Source organism: Morone saxatilis, unplaced genomic scaffold (assembly GCF_004916995.1).
Source record: "Morone saxatilis isolate NCDOM2014 unplaced genomic scaffold, NCSU_SB_2.0 Contig5, whole genome shotgun sequence".
Lineage (NCBI taxonomy): Eukaryota > Metazoa > Chordata > Actinopteri > Moronidae > Morone > Morone saxatilis.
In genome coordinates, this window is record NW_023340095.1 from 3,099,760 (window position 1) to 3,113,862 (window position 14,103).

Genomic DNA, 14,103 nt, shown 5'->3' on the forward strand with positions numbered 1-14,103 from the left:
CATCCTTATGGGGAAGAAGGTAGCCACTGAGGGGAGTGCAGACGTCACAGGCCCACATGGATCCTAGCATCCAGCCACAGTCGCATCCTCCTGTCTGCAGCTGTCTTGGATCCAGATACAATGAATTCCTCTGAGTCTCAGCAAAGCAGCAAATCCACAAGGTCCTCACATCCACACACGACGAGAGCTCTTCTGCTACGGCAAAATAACAATGTCTGCATGAAGCACCAGCACCTCAGTGAAAGACTCTCTGTGTCCCTCCTCCTCCTCCTCCTCTCTCTGCCGCTGCCTAATTCACTGCTTTATCGCTCTATTTCTGTCTTTCTCTGATGCTCACCCATATTTCCACTTCACCGCTCACTCTCTCTCCCTCTCTCTCTCTCTAATTCTCAGCTGTGTCTCAGTGCTCTGCTCAGCCTGTGCCCAGAGGATGTTAAACATGTGTTCAGGGTGGGGGTTGGGGACTGCTGACTTCATAGGTGGCACGCTTACTTCCCACACTGATAGGTTAGGGAGGATGGCACTGTGCGCTCACATTTTGTGCACAGCAGCGTCTAACTGGCAGTTGCTTTGGACACAATCAGCTTGGCCTCTTTTTCTTGTAAATGTTCCTATTTTTGAATCAAACGTCTGAGCAGTTGTAGAGGAGATTAACGGCTGTCGCACTGTACTCCATTGGTGGAAATCTGTGTGATACAGAAGGAAGGAAGTGAAGAAGGAGGTGATTTTTATGTGTGATTCGATAAAATCACTGTCAGGTTACTAAATAGTCCTGCAGGAGGAAATCCAAACCTTACAGCCTCAGAAATAATATGCAGCACATGAGGGTTTTTGTTCTCGCTTAACTGCCTCTTTCTAGACAAGAGACACATTTCTCCACATTATAGGACGGCAGCAGAGGGAAAAGGGAAGATGTGGGAGGCAGAGAGTGTGTGGGGGGGAAAAATGGACAAACAGAGAGAGGGGGGAGAAAGGAAGAAGGGGGGAGGGAGGGAGGGGGAGAACAGAGAAATCAGCAAGAAAGAGAGGAAGAGAGAGAACAGAGAGCTTTGGAATATTAATAGAGAGCTGGAGACGGATGTAAAGAAATAAGCTCCTCTATTTCTGTGCTGTGACACACGGTCGCATCTCAGATGGTACGCTGTCAGGCTAAGTCATATCAAAGGGATGCTATGGTGCTTCTGCAGCAGCATGCAGGAGCATCCATGTCTTTATTTAAGCAGATCACACACACACACACACACACACACACATAAAATAGATTCAGTTTAGGCTTCGGTGGGGAAGTGCCTCCTAAATGGATGTTGTTTCTGCTGTAGTAAGATCCCAAAGTGCACTTAATCAAGGAAATGATGGCCTTGTGACAATCATAAGAGCCATTAGAATGACTCACATAGCCAATTATTCAGGAGGGGAGAGGAAGGAGATGAAGATGGAGAGGGGATTTTTGGAAAAATATGTAATTCACTGGTTTTATTTATAGGCTTCCTTTTTCTGGGATGTGAGACGTGTCTGTTGTCAAAGTGAAAATCAAACGCTTTTTACTGTTAGCTGAGGGAAAATTAGTCGAGTCAAAATAGATTTTATATGCATCAAAAACATGCGTGCGCGTGTGTGTGTGTGGAGAACAGGATACCTCTGGGCTTATGCTGTGACCTAGATTAGGCCTTGATGCTCCCAAGCCTGGCAGGCTAAGTGTGTGTGTGTGTGTTTGTGTGCCATCTATAGAGTAAATGCATGTGTGTCTAGATGCAGAAAAGAGAGGAAGACAGCAGGGAGGAGAGAGAAAAGGATGTGTGTGTGAAAATGGGGGGGAGAGAGTTGTGTATACGCATGAAATGAAGCTGCATGGCTGCGTTGCTTGTGTGACTAAGAGCCTCAGCTGGATCGCATACAAAGAGGTGAATGTTCATGCAGTAAGAGAGCTTATCCAAAGAAGTGCGCACACATTGATGAAAATTGCACAGCTTCTGCCTCAAAGGGCAACCTTACGTAAGTTGAGATGCAGAAAAATGAAAAATTACACAACATAATGAAAGGAGAGTAAATTCAGACACTGAAAGCAATCTCACTGGAAGAATTTGTGAATCATACCACCTCGGTTTGGGCGGAAAGCTTAACAGATTGGCAACTGCTCTCTGTATGTAGATTAGTTATCTGCTCTGGAATCATGAATTTCCATTACTTATGGCTTAAAATTAAAAAACTTTTTGGCTTTAGAAACTTAGTCTGACCCTGCCTTTGTGCCACATCCATAAGTTATTATAACCTAATGACTAAAATCCATACGTTCTAACTCCATTAATGTGCTGCTATTCAATGCTTTATACAGGCCTTATGTAAGAAATGAGTGGAATCATCTCGCCCCAGTTAATTCCTGACCTGTCCTCTGGCCAAATTTGTCTCCGTGTTATTAAATGGTTAATCCTGTGCATCATGAGCTTACACTGTGTATGGATTTTACAAGAAAATGTACTTTACTTTAAATGGTAAACAACTATAACCGGGCTGTTTCACTGTAGGATGTCAACGGAAACGCTGCCAAAGCGCTGGATGTTTCTAGAAGATTCAGTACATGACTTGCAGTAAAAATAGCTGTTTCACACACAGATGGTGACTCTCCCACAGAGTCATGCATGGTAAGGCTGATGGTGGAAAATGATGGGAAAAGACTCATCAGCAGAGACTCATCAGTAAACACAAGTGTCCCATTTGCTCCAAACAGGAAATGACACACACTTTTCCACTCTTGATACGCTGAGGTTTTATGGTTTTGGTCTTTTAGTCGGGTAGAGAAGAAATTCAGAAATAAAAACCTAAATCTCTTCTGCTGCAGGTGTCAGATTAGGAAGGCACTGAGCAGACAGGTGTGTTATAGAGGGTGTGGAAATATTTGTTTCAGTTTAACATGAAAAATAAAACCAGGATGAAAATGTTGAATTGATAAATGATTTATTTAACGTAGTAAAAGGTTATCACACACAACTTTCCTTAAAAAATGTTTTATTTTTTAATGTATGGGTAAATTAGTTTGAGCAATGTGTACACACGTTAATGGTTCCAGTTAAAATTGAATGTTTAACTGCGTTCCCAGAGCTCTCACCATGTAAACTGACTGTTTGCTAGCACACTTTGGATTTCTCCACATGCTGAACCAGTGTGTGTGTATTTTATTTATTAATTTATGTTTTATTTGCATTTCCAAAGCCAAAAGTACTAAAAGCAACATTTGTAAGGATTGGTCTCAACGGTGAGTTCGCCTGCTCTACCGTAAGCTGCAAACGTTAGCATCCCCTGCTAACTAGCTTCAGGCGTAACCTAGCATTACTTCATTATTGGCTTCTTATTGTGTGGGAATGCGGTTAGTCCTTGTTGAGGACCAGAACCTCCGCCGTGTGGGAGCCAAGATGCTATTATATGTCCTGCAGTATTACGTTTGCCAGACTCACTGATTTGTCTTCTTTATCCCTACATCTAAACTAAAATACTGTCTGAATATGCAACAATAAGGCATGAATGTAACCTGTGTGATTTTCAGCATTAAAATATCCAAACAGCGGCATGTTTTAGTACATTTTTGTTTATACTGTATTGTAGTAGGGCAGCTGGTTCTACCTTGGAATACCAGAATACTGTCCAAGTCTTCTACCTGTTTCTTTCCCCCGTTGAGCATGCAACATTTGGCAACCTATTTGCACAACCTTTAACATACACATTAATGCAGCCGTATTATTAATCCAAAAACATAATTATAAAACACTAACAGGGACCGTTTTGATCATTTAAGTCAGTTTTGTCGTTAATACTTGATGCAGGACTTTTACTTGTAGTGGAGTATGGCATTAATACTTTTACTTAAACGTACCACAAGGAGTTAAGTGGTTATGAAACAGTCTCAATTTCATACTGATGCCTCTATATGACCTACATAAAGAAACCATGAGTGAGAACATTTACTATTTCTATATAGTTATTCTTAATGCCTGTCACAGGGTCAGATTCCCCTCGAAATCAATGAAACATGGCAGTAGAAACACTACCGCTTTTGTCCACAGGGGTCGCCAGAATCATCACAAACAGAAAGTTTATTGTATCTGCTTTAGTTAAAGGACCTGAAAGTGGTAACAGAGGGGGGCAGGGTTTAATAAACAGACAATTCTCAGGGTAATTAAAGTGACATAATGATGAACTTTTGCTTGAGGTTTTACTGGTTTCGGCGAGAATTCGTTCTCACATATGGATCCTACGCTGCTCCTTCCAGAACTCAGCAATCCCTTGAGACAGTGCTAACTCCGCCAGGCCCCTGCACTCACGGGGGGTGAACCCCACCAGCGCGGTGCCCTTCGTGCCGACCCCCTGCCTCCCTGCCAGCTCTGCGACCCTCGCCGTGATGAGGGAAGCTGGAGCATGACAGTACGGCTGGCCGCCGATGCTGAAGGCCGGCCATGGTTCATCTGCACCAGTGTGACTAGGTGGGCTCCCCTTCACGCTTTCCACATTACAGGCGATTTCCACAGCGCCCTCGTGTGGCAAAGCCAGCACCTGCACCCCAGGCAGGCCCCCCGGGGTCGACTCCCTGATGGCTATGGCGATGTTGCGTCCCAAGGCGATGTCCTGGGTGTCGATAGTGACGTTGCAGTTCATGACGTATGGACTGGCCCCAACACCTGCAGGAGAATCAGCCAAATCAGAACTAGGAGAACACTTTCAAACTGTTAGACTGATTGTCTCTGTGAGACTTTAACCTGTCTCATCTACTTTTCCTTCAGTAAGTGCTGACCTGCTGGATTACGTTCATGAAATGAGCATTAAACTTGGAGCATTCAGCTTTCTGCTATTTCAGAAAACCACCAGGAAGGAATAGTCTACCGATGCTCCAGTTGGTGAAGGAATTCAAATTTATGCCACTCCTACAATGGATTTCGTGTCTGTCGTAATAAAATATTCACATGCCATATGCACAAACTGGAGGACAAAATTTCAGTCGAAGCTAATATGAAACTTCAGAAGTCTGAATAAGTCTAGTATTGTTAAAATCTGTTCTCAGATCAGTAGAGTGAAACGAGATCTGTAATCTCTGAAATCTGAAATAAATCGTCTATTCCCTCTGAAATGCAACTACTAAATGCTTCGTAGGTTTTTAAATAATTGTCGGTGTATGCTTCATCTGATCTTTTTATTGTGCTAGGAAAGTTTATTTATCAGTATTATTTATAGTCTTCCACACTGAGCTCCTTTGTATCATTTGTTTGTTTGTATGTACTTTGTGTACCAGAAGAAGCTCCGAACAAATTGCTCCCAGTGGGATTAATAAAGTTGTTGAATTGAATTAAAACCTTCGAGGGTGTATCTCTCCACCGCAGCTCAGCAAGGAAGCACTCTCCATACATAGTAGGTTCAATAAAGGAGGCAACTGCCCCAGGGGCTACACACCTCCTGTCGAACCAAAAGCCCCACTTTCACTGTGTGTTAGTTGCTTTTTGGTGATTTGATTACACGAAAATTTGTTTTGGGATTTCCACTAGAGTACAATATAAAGTGGGTCCTGCATTAAGATGTAATATTGTGGCCCTTTCTTAAAATCTAATTTTAACACCTTCATTACTGGATGCAAGTTGTGTTAAATCGAGTTAAAACAAACTTAACGGACACACAGAAAAGCTGGAAGGTGGTTTTCCAGTAGTAAAATATAATGAAGTTAGTGTGCTGTGTGTATTTGATTGAGAGGGAACAGAAAACAGGGAACCAAGAGCAAACTTCTGCCCACCAAACAGGTTAATCCGTTCATGTTTCTGCTACGCAAAGATGGAATTTAATACTTAAAGGCCTTAACATTAGAAGATACACTCTTGATTTGGCTAACTTAGACTGCTGAAGCCTCATATTAACTTCAGATGAGAAGCTCATCTTATTTGATCTCATTTATCAACCAGTTAGCATAACCAACTTTAACAATTTGTTTCCTGAATTTGAGTGTGGCTATGTACAGTTTAGGCCTCACTGCCATGATGGGGAGTCGTATTGTAATAATTTGTCATGAAATATTGTCACCTTTACTGCTGCTGCGTCATAATGCAGCTAACTAGTCAGACTAGTGGTTCCAGAGACCTTATTGATTTTAAGGCATGTTACAAAACTTTAAAAATATACACAGTAGGACTATATCTCAACATTTGGTTAACTTTTTTCAGGAAAAGTAAATGTAAAGTAAATTGCTAAGTACCATAAAACTCACGTTCAACTGTCATAACGGCAGCACAGAGAAAAAAAGTTGAAATTGCTGAAAAACAACCTGAAATTCAAGCTGTTAGTTGTCAAATTTGCAGAACAAAAAAAAGAGAAGTAGCAGAATTAGACAGTATTCCCCATTTTTGTAAAGCGAGGGTTTTGTGCTAAAGGAATTAAACTCCTGTCCCCAATAAAGGCAGTGTGAGTTCAGTGATTTAAGCAAATAAATGCCCGGGCTATTATTACGTTATACGGTAAATTGTCCGAATTGGCAAAGCTTCAGGGACAAGAAAACACTGAATTTGTCAAAAAAGAATCCTATTAAGTCTGTCTGTCTGTATGACAAATGCATGCGATAAAAAATGCATAAAACATGTACAATTGTAAAAAAACTACAACAACAAACAAAACTCAAAATGTATCTAAATCACTCGTTTTACACAAACTTCCTGCAGTTACTGATTTCACTGTTTGGGTTCATTGTACAGTTTTAAATATATAACATGAAATATTCATAAAATTATGTCACTTAGGGGTCGTGAGTTTAATAAATGATAGAAAGGGGGTCCCTCGAGGAAAAAAGTTGGGAACCACAGTATCAGACATCACTTGGGATACACAGAGCAAGTAATGTGGCTAGGAAAGGATCTCATCACAGTCAGTATGGACAGTAAGAATGAATCACTTATTCAGCAAACACATGCCATGGGATCATTCAGAGGTGCAGCACTTTAAATGTTTCAGTGTGGCTGTTTTTCTTTTAAAGGTCAAAGGAGAGGAGAAAGATGGCCTGTGGTTGAGCTGTAACAAATATAGTTTTGTACAGAGACAAAGTCACCTGCGTTGTGTAATCCTGCTAAAAAAAAGCAAACATGAACCTACAGAAACACGTCTGGCATATCAATTCTAGCGTACACTCTCTGCCAGCTCTGGCTCACCTGTGAGGCCGAACTGTTTCTGTGGCTGGGGCCCCACGTCGGGCCTGATCGCCTGCAAGTCTGGCGTCTTCTTGAACCAGCCCATCTCCTTCCTCCTCTGCGCCAGCCCCCGCTGAAGGGGGGAGTCTGCCCAGCCAAACAGGAAGGCACTGGTGCCCTGGACCCGCTCTGTGAGTCCCCGAGCCACAGCTGAGCCCCAGCAGGAACACAGACGTTTTAGTTAACCAACAAACTGAGCTCACGTCATCACATGCACACAGTTTCAGAAAACACGAGAACAACGGGAGCGTGACAGACAAAACACACCTGAGGGGGTGTAACTCAGACGGAAGCAAAATATGGACACATGGATCACTTATTACACGCATGCATAAATACAGTTCTTGTTAGTGAGTTTGCCAATTAATATTCTGCAATCACACCACAGAGATTAGCATACAGAGTGCACACAGACACACGCTGAGCTACTGCTAATTATGAGCAAGACACGTGGCAGCCAAGTCGGTAAACTGTGAAAGTAATCAACAGCACAGGAAGCTAAACAAGATGTCACATCATCAGCCACTAGACACAGAGCTAGTTATTTTTATATGCCAATGTGCTCAAGAATTCACATATATTAAAAGTGTGAAATTAAAATGACTAGTATGTTTGAATATCCCCTCACCAATCACGACACATGACGTGTTTTGCCAACGTTAGCTGGCTAACACTCAGACAACCATGTCAGTAAAAGCTCCAAAGCATGCAGTGAACAAATCTGACTCTGAATGCTTCAAATTGTATTCACTGTGTGTAGTGCTGAGCCAGTGTGCTGAATGTGGTGAAATCTGTATTTGTTGTCATTTAACATTGTCACTAACCCTAACCCTTATTTGGGAAGGAGGCCCTCAAAGGGATAGTTCAGGTCTTTTGAAGTGGAGCTGTACACTGAGGTCATCACCCAATGATTTGCAGAGTACCATTTTGAAGCTTCGAATTTGGCATTACGGCCTATTTTAAAAGTTTTATCTCAGTTTGGTGCGTTGAGCTGGACGGACTCACCGACAATGACACCACGCCCTAAAGCATTATGGTCTATTTTAGTCTAAATGGGCCATAATCTACTAAATGGACCATCAGCTGGTTAATGGAAGAAAGGTGGTAAACTAAGGATTGAGAACCATAAACCATCAGGAAACGTTTGACTGAGCTTCATGAAATTCAAGTGAGAAGTTGGTTATTTTCCATAAACCCATACTATGTGCACAACTCCCCTTGTTTTGGCACCCATGGGAGCTTGCCCCCCCTTCCAAATGGCCATTACATAGAATGCAAGGTTTTAAAAGATTGACCAGACACGAAAGCTCTGTCTTTTAATTATTTAGTGTCAATGACAGGCTCCCAATATGGGACAGTGAACAATGTGCTGCAATGTGGTATTTTGCCACTTAAAGAAAGAGGCCAAGCTAAAAGGCGGAATCAAATTCAGTTCAGAGTATACTACGTTTATTGGATTTTCACTGCTTTAAAATAACCCTTGCAGTCAGACAGCTTTTTCCAATGGGAAAATCAAAAAATTGCAATTTAACTCTGTTTTTTAGGTGTGGTAGGCCTTTGGAAGAGAGATAGATGCGAACACAGCTTTTCTTTAGGTGGATAAAATACGGTTTGGTTGCTGCCCCACAGCAGTACACTGTCCTGCCTCTTGCTGGTACTGTTTCGGTCTGCTTTAGTAGTAAGTACCACCTCTTCAAAAACCTGAACTACTTAATCGTTGAGCCTAAGGCCCTACCGGATGAGCTCATCACAGTAATTTACGTTTTTGACAACTTTCTAAATTACTAGTGGTATCTTATACCACACATGAAGCTAAAACAATTTTTATACAGCTTATATTAAATTGCCTAAAGCGAGGGGAAAATTGCAATGGTCCAATCACATTCATTTTTCCACCCTTGTGGCACAAACTGGATGTTACATTTTTTTAAGCACTGAAGGACGAGGTCCAAATGCTCATCTCTGGCCCCAGCCGGCTGCCGCACAAGGAATTACAAAGCAGGAGAAGGCAGCAATGTTGCCCTGGAAAGCTTAATGAATCAGATTCAAAGTATACTGTTCAATGTGAGTCAAGCTCAAACCAACGGAGGAATATGTCGTGAGTGCACTCTCTCTCACACAACACAACACCGCACACACACACTCCCACACACACACACACACACACACACACACACACACTCACCCTGAGCCTCTTTAGCACAATCCTCCGCTCCCACCTCCTCCCCCAGGGGGTAGATGGGTATTAGGTCGACGGCGCCCATGCACGGGTGGACCCCGATGTGAGCGCGCATGTCGATCAGCCCACAGGCTTTCTCACAGGCAGACAGAACCGCCTCCCCTGGAATATACAACAAAAAAATGTATGCATTCAAAGTTTTATTCAACCTTCAGCAGAAACACTGATCCAAGTCTGCAGGAAATGGAATTTAATACGATAAAATAAAGAGAATTTTTGGGGCAAATTAAGCCGATTTATTTGTCTTTCGGAGAGAGTGTAGGACATACAAACTGTAAACATCGACAGCTTTGTCCGCATTGTCACAAGGTTGTGTTCGGGATAAGCATTCAATGAGATAAACTTTTCACTCTGATCTTTGGCAGAAAAATGTTCATCCTGAAATTTTTTTTGTGTTTAAATCCCTGACAAAGCTTATTAAAGGATTTTTCCCTCTCTCAGAGGATTGGAGAGCAGGGGACAGGGACTGAATCCCTCTGCAGAGGCAAATAGCTGACTCTACGCTTCCCTCAGGGAGCAGCAGAGTATTTCACTGCGAGCGTAAAGGTTCAGTACTCACTGATGGAGTCGATACTGGCCACAATGGTGATCACAGAACGGTTGTAGTCTCTGTCGTTAAAGATGTTCAGCACTGCGGTCCCCTCTCGTCTAACCCCTGATTAAGAAAAGGAATATAGATTAATATATTTTAGATAAAAGGTGCTTGAGTCGTCTCAGTTCACTGCCAATGGAAACCATGTTTAGAAGCATCATTGAGGACAGGTGGGGAAGTGATTTGGACACACAAAGACACACTTAACCATCTTATCTTTGGTTTTAGCCTCTATTTTGGGTTGTAGCTTGAGAATAAACTATTTAGTTCTTTTTCAGCAAGACAGATTTGATCAAATAACAACATTTGTGGTATTAATTATCCCCCAGACTCATATAATTTAAAAATTAAAAATACGCTTGCCTTCTGTGTCGTATAATGCGGCTTTGGCCACAGTCTCCACCAGGTCTTTCCGGAGAGCCTCGGAAACATTGAGAAGACAAGCCACCAGTCTTCTTGAGGCCATGTTTCTGCAACAGCAAAAATCTGAAACATATAAAGTGATCAGACTTACAGCTGAAGAGCAGTCAGTTATTTACAATATTGCACTCAAACTCACATTTATCTGGACAGAAATGGAGCCGAGATCATGAATTTATTAACTCGAGTGCATGAAAAGAAGCTCAATAAAATACACTCAACACACTTCTATCTGAAATGTAAACTTCAGACAGAAGTATTGGTGTGTAACCTGTGTCATTTTAATGACTCTTCTCTACTTGTTATATTGTTATAGTTTTAGCATTTAACATAATCCCATAGTCACAAAAGGTTAAAGGGTCACTTTTACGTATAAATCCTTATTTTTTCTCTTTTGTTTTGATGCACCTGCATCTTTAAATGAGTCACCATAAGCATATGTTTATAATATATTTGTTTGTAATATATTTTTTATTATTCTGGAGTAGCTCTTTACTGAATGCATGGCGACCATAAACTACAACTGGTGCCTGTAATGATGATGCCATCTACAGAGAGTTGGTGGAGCTGCCTTTTACAACAGGAACAATGAAGTAACAGAAGACTACAGATGATGATTCATTTTAACAATAATATATAATATGATAATAATAACATTAATTGTTGTCTGCAAGGCTGCAAAGTTTACCATTCTGATAACAAAAGGACATTATAATATCTCCAGGAAATAAGAGCTGCTGCAGTATGTGTAAGAGTCCAGATTACCTGCATGAAAGGAGTCTTCTTCTATCAGCTGACAGTTTAATAGTTTATAAAGTGCAGCCTGAGGGAATTATTGAGCCATGTGCTGTTGCTCTGTATCAGTGCAGTTACAGAACATGTTCAAAGTCCAGCTGCGATGATCTGAGGCATGCAAGTCAAACACATGTGACAGTAACTCAATTATCGGCATACTTGCGTTATAGTGAATGCTCTTTGACCACTGGTGTGTGCAGTGTGTTCTCTGGTGTTGTGCCACGGAGAGAGAAAAGGGACATTCACTGAGTTTCTGCAGGTAAACACACCAACATGACACCAACTTCAGTACAGCTGCGGCCAATCCGTGCACGTAGACTTCAGCATGTGTAGCCAAAGATGAGAGTTCACTGCAAGAGGGTTCACTCCTTAGTTTTTTATGTACGTATTGATGTGCGTATGTATACATATATGAATGTGTTTTATGGATGGTTTTACGCATCTATAGTCACAAGAATGTGAAAGAATAAAGAAAAACAAATATTTAGTGTATTTGTACTTTTATTCCCTGCGTTTGTTTTATCTGTATAATCATAATACACATAAACAACAACAACAACAACATATGCAGACAGTAAGATACTGGAGTAGAGAGCAAAGGATGCTGGAATTAATATTTTTGTGCGGGTATTTTTATATTCATAGTGCAATATGTATGTATCTCATATTTATTAAATAATGTAGTTCTTTCTGAATGTATTACTATCTTATTTTATCCATATTTCTTCTTCCGCAGCCCTCGACTGACTGAACGGTCAAAACCGGAAGTACATCGGAGTGTATTATCTTGCCTCCTTCCACGCTGAAACATCTCTGGAGTCAGGAAAAACCAGACATGCGCAGAAGTGCTCGTAGCCAACGGCTAACTGTCGGTCGGTGTGATTGATAAAACAGCGCCTCTTCGTGGACACAAACACCCCCGAAACTGCCCGAATTAAATAAAAAAAGTGTAAGAGTTTCTTCTGAAACTGCGACAACGTGAGATGAACAACAAATAGAACATAAAGTCCAATAATAAATATGTCTCTTACAGCCACATAAAGGCGCTTTGCCTCGCCGTTAGCACACTGTGACGCTGCGTGGCTATCAGAGGCAGCTAACGTCCGTTGGTAGCAGCAGTATGGGCTGACTGAAGAAAACGCCAAATCATTTTCTTATTTTAGAGTCCAATGCTGGCCGCCCGCTCCTCTCTGAGAACTGTAACCAAAACCATGACCTCTGTGGCAGCGACGACATCCTCGGACCCTCGGGGGCTGCGTGCATCCTCCAGCCGGGGTGCACGCAGCGGGAGCCCGCGGCAGAGGCTCCAGAAGCTGCCGGCGGTGTCCGGATCCAACCCGAGCCGAGTGAACGACCTGCTGCTGCTGCTGCGGGCCGACACCGACACCGACACCGAGGACCGGACCGGTACACGGCCGAGGGAGGAGAGCAACAACCGGCATGTTGTGTTTTTCCACGGGGATATTCAGGTGAGAGTGTGTATTGATCAGGGAGGTGAGGACTTTAATGTTGCTGAGATAGTAGCTCTGCTGATTGGTGTTGGTGGGTTTAAACTCTTTTAACATGCAGTTTGTGTCGCTGTGTATTTCTCCTGTGTGCGGGTATTGTCGTGTATTTTGCAGATGTCAGTAGTTTGCACACGGTGATCTTTGCTTTACTGCTTCATAAAAACAACCCAGTGAACCAAACCTGCAGGTTATTTTACACACAGAGAAGCACACTTTACACAGGGTTGTGTGTGGAAATGAAAGTCTGAAGGTCCTTCATGCTGCACACAGAGAAAACACATCAAATACACCATTAAATACAGTTATTGACACAAACATACACATATTTGTGCAGTGCATCTTTTAGATTTGCACCTGAGGGGATGTAAACAACCAGGTAGTGATGATAATATGGTTTTAACTCCCTCACAGTTCCCACTTTAGCTGCAGAGCTCATTGTGCGCACTTTGTTGTTAAATGTCGCAGTTTAACACAAAGCTAGAAGTCAGCCAGGGGTCAGGGGTCAGTGAGAGAGAGAGGGGGTCTGATGGCAGATATTTGACCCCTGCTGTCACACTTAACTGCATTAATATCGAGTTAGGTTTATTTATACTGTGTGGAGCTTCAGGAGCTCAGTGTAGGTCACATTTCAACTGAGAGCAGCGCATCCAGCTGGATTTACTGCATGTTTTATCACTTTTACCACTTTCTTTTTCTTTTTCTTATTTCGAACATGTGCGAGTAAAACAACAAAGTAAACTGACAAACAAACAAATCCAATGAAAACAAAGTCATAGTTATTTAAACCGAGCCTTTCTCCACTACTCAGTTAACTCTTTCTCCCAAACATACATATTTACATAAATATTGTTTACTGTTAATACTTTATGTAATCGCTCCTTATCACTTATTTAGTTTGTACTTATTTTATTTCAGTTTATGCTGCTAAATTATTGTGTGTGTTGTTGTATATACCTACGTTTAACTGCAATTTCTGTTGCATTGAGTTAATTGTTTGATTTATTTAATGTTAGCCTTTATTTTATTTATTTATTTTATTTTACTTTAGCTCATTTTGTATTACTTTCCCACCTTTGTATTGCAGCCGACATGAAGCCGTGTATTAAAACTCCTGAAGTCTGACACTCAGTATTAATCAGTGCTTAACATACAGTATGTGCAATGTTGTAAATGACTTCTTCTACATTGTGTTTTTTAAATAAATAGAATCAAATTGTACCGTGGAAATACTCGATTGAGGTTTTAAGTTTTATGCAAATGACAGAAGCTTTTTCTTTGATAAAGTTAAAATGTGTGACAGAAGAAGTACTGATCTCTCCAGATGCCCCGGCCTTTATACGGGAC

The 14,103-nt window shown here is 41.6% G+C and overlaps 2 protein-coding genes across 3 annotated transcripts in view; one reads left to right on the top strand and one right to left on the bottom strand.

Annotated features, from left to right (window-relative positions):
- Positions 1-2,935: 2,935 nt before the first annotated feature.
- ftcdnl1 (formiminotransferase cyclodeaminase N-terminal like 1) lies at positions 2,936-11,575 on the bottom strand. The gene is made up of 6 exons (XM_035676916.1): positions 11,411-11,575; positions 10,400-10,522; positions 10,004-10,099; positions 9,391-9,546; positions 7,167-7,355; positions 2,936-4,667 (listed from the first exon to the last, which is right to left on the bottom strand). Exons 2-6 carry the CDS (start codon positions 10,500-10,502, stop codon positions 4,231-4,233), a joined length of 981 nt encoding a protein of 326 aa, XP_035532809.1. The 5' UTR covers positions 10,503-10,522; positions 11,411-11,575; the 3' UTR covers positions 2,936-4,230.
- Positions 11,576-12,153: 578 nt separating this feature from the next.
- cunh2orf69 (chromosome unknown C2orf69 homolog) overlaps positions 12,154-14,103 on the top strand; it is a 6,715-nt gene continuing 4,765 nt past the window's right edge. For both annotated transcript variants that reach the window (XR_004797278.1, XM_035676051.1), the window contains exon 1: positions 12,154-12,720. Coding sequence is in view for 1 of the 2 variants with exons in the window: in XM_035676051.1 (XP_035531944.1) it covers positions 12,421-12,720 (300 nt within the window). In the remaining variant the exon portion in view is untranslated. The remainder of the gene's footprint in view (positions 12,721-14,103) is intronic.